We start from the raw sequence: 1,283 nt of genomic DNA on the forward strand, positions 1-1,283 counted from the left end.
CCCAAAGCTCAGCCCCAAAACTGGCCCCAAAGCCCCGCTGTCCCCTCACCGTCCCCGTAGCCGTCGGACAGGTACGGCTGCGCCGGTTCAATACGAGACACGATCTCAGCCAGATCCGTGAAACCGGCACTGGGACAGGTGAGCACCTGGGGACAGAGGGGACAGAGGGGACAGAGGTGAGGGGACAGAAGGGACAGGAGCAGAATGAGGAAGGGAAAAAGGGGACAGGGGGACAGGAGAGGGGACAGGGGGACAAAGGGGGACAGGGAAAGGGACACAAACAGGGTGGCAGAGACAGGAAGGGACTGGGGAGGGACAGGAGGGCACCAGGAGGGGACGAGGGACAGAGGGGACACACAGGGGACACACAGGGCAGGAGCTGCTCCCCGAAACGCCTCCCAGGGGTAAAACCCCATAAAACAAAGGTGCCACGGGCAGGATGGGACATGGCAGGGTGTCCCCAAGGAGCCACCTCCCCGTGTCCCTCCGCAATGTCCCCAATGTCCCCAATGTCCCCGCTCACGTCCATCCGTTTGCTCTCGTAGAAATCCGCCGAGCGCCGATCCTTCACCATTTTCTCGATGACGTCCCCGCGGCTCCACCCCTCGAACACCACCTTGCCGTGCTCGTACCCCACGTCCTGGGCACGGTGGGCAGCGGTCAGTGGTGGCCTGGGCACCCCGGGGATGGCCTGGGCACCCCGGGGATGGCCTGGGCACCCCGGGGATGGGCCAGGACACCCCGGGGATGGACCAGGACACCCCAGTGATGACCAGAACACCCCAAGAATGACCAGAACACCCCAATGAAGGCCCAGAACACCCCAGTGCTGACCAGAACACCCCAGTGCTGACCAGAACACCCCAATGAAGACCCAGAAGACCCCAATGATGACCAGAACACCCCAAGGATGACCAGAGAACCCCAGCGATGGCCGCAGAGCCCCTCCCCCAGCTGCCCCTCCCCCACTCACGTAGATCTCGTCGAATTTGCCGAAGTCCATGGTTTTGAAGCGGTCGATGGGTGGTCGGATGTACTCACAGTACGAGCTCGACTTGACCACCTCCAGCTGCCGGACACACGACACGTAGGCCAAGCGCGACTGGATCTCGGCCATGTCCGGCACCTGCGGCCAAACGGACACTGCGGTGGGTCCGGTACCGGAACTGGGGTGGGTCCAGTACCGGACACTGGGGTGGGTCCAGTACCGGACACTGGGGTGGGTCCAGTACCGGACACCGGGGTGGGTCCAGTACCGGACACTGGGGTGTGTCCAGTACCGG

The 1,283-nt window shown here is 63.7% G+C and overlaps 1 protein-coding gene across 1 annotated transcript in view; it reads right to left on the bottom strand.

Annotated features, from left to right (window-relative positions):
- Positions 1 to 8: 8 nt before the first annotated feature.
- LOC130588053 (patatin-like phospholipase domain-containing protein 6) overlaps positions 9 to 1,283 on the bottom strand; it is a 3,699-nt gene continuing 2,424 nt past the window's right edge. The window contains exons 2-4 of the mRNA XM_057389008.1: positions 974 to 1,126; positions 524 to 640; positions 9 to 146 (exon numbers count right to left, since the gene is read on the bottom strand). Coding sequence (XP_057244991.1) covers positions 9 to 146; positions 524 to 640; positions 974 to 1,126 — 408 coding nt within the window. The remainder of the gene's footprint in view (positions 147 to 523; positions 641 to 973; positions 1,127 to 1,283) is intronic.

The sequence above is a fragment of the Malurus melanocephalus genome, unplaced genomic scaffold (assembly GCF_030028575.1).
Source record: "Malurus melanocephalus ecotype Western Australia unplaced genomic scaffold, MMel_1.1 scaffold_3205, whole genome shotgun sequence".
In the NCBI taxonomy this organism is placed as follows: Eukaryota; Metazoa; Chordata; class Aves; order Passeriformes; family Maluridae; genus Malurus; species Malurus melanocephalus.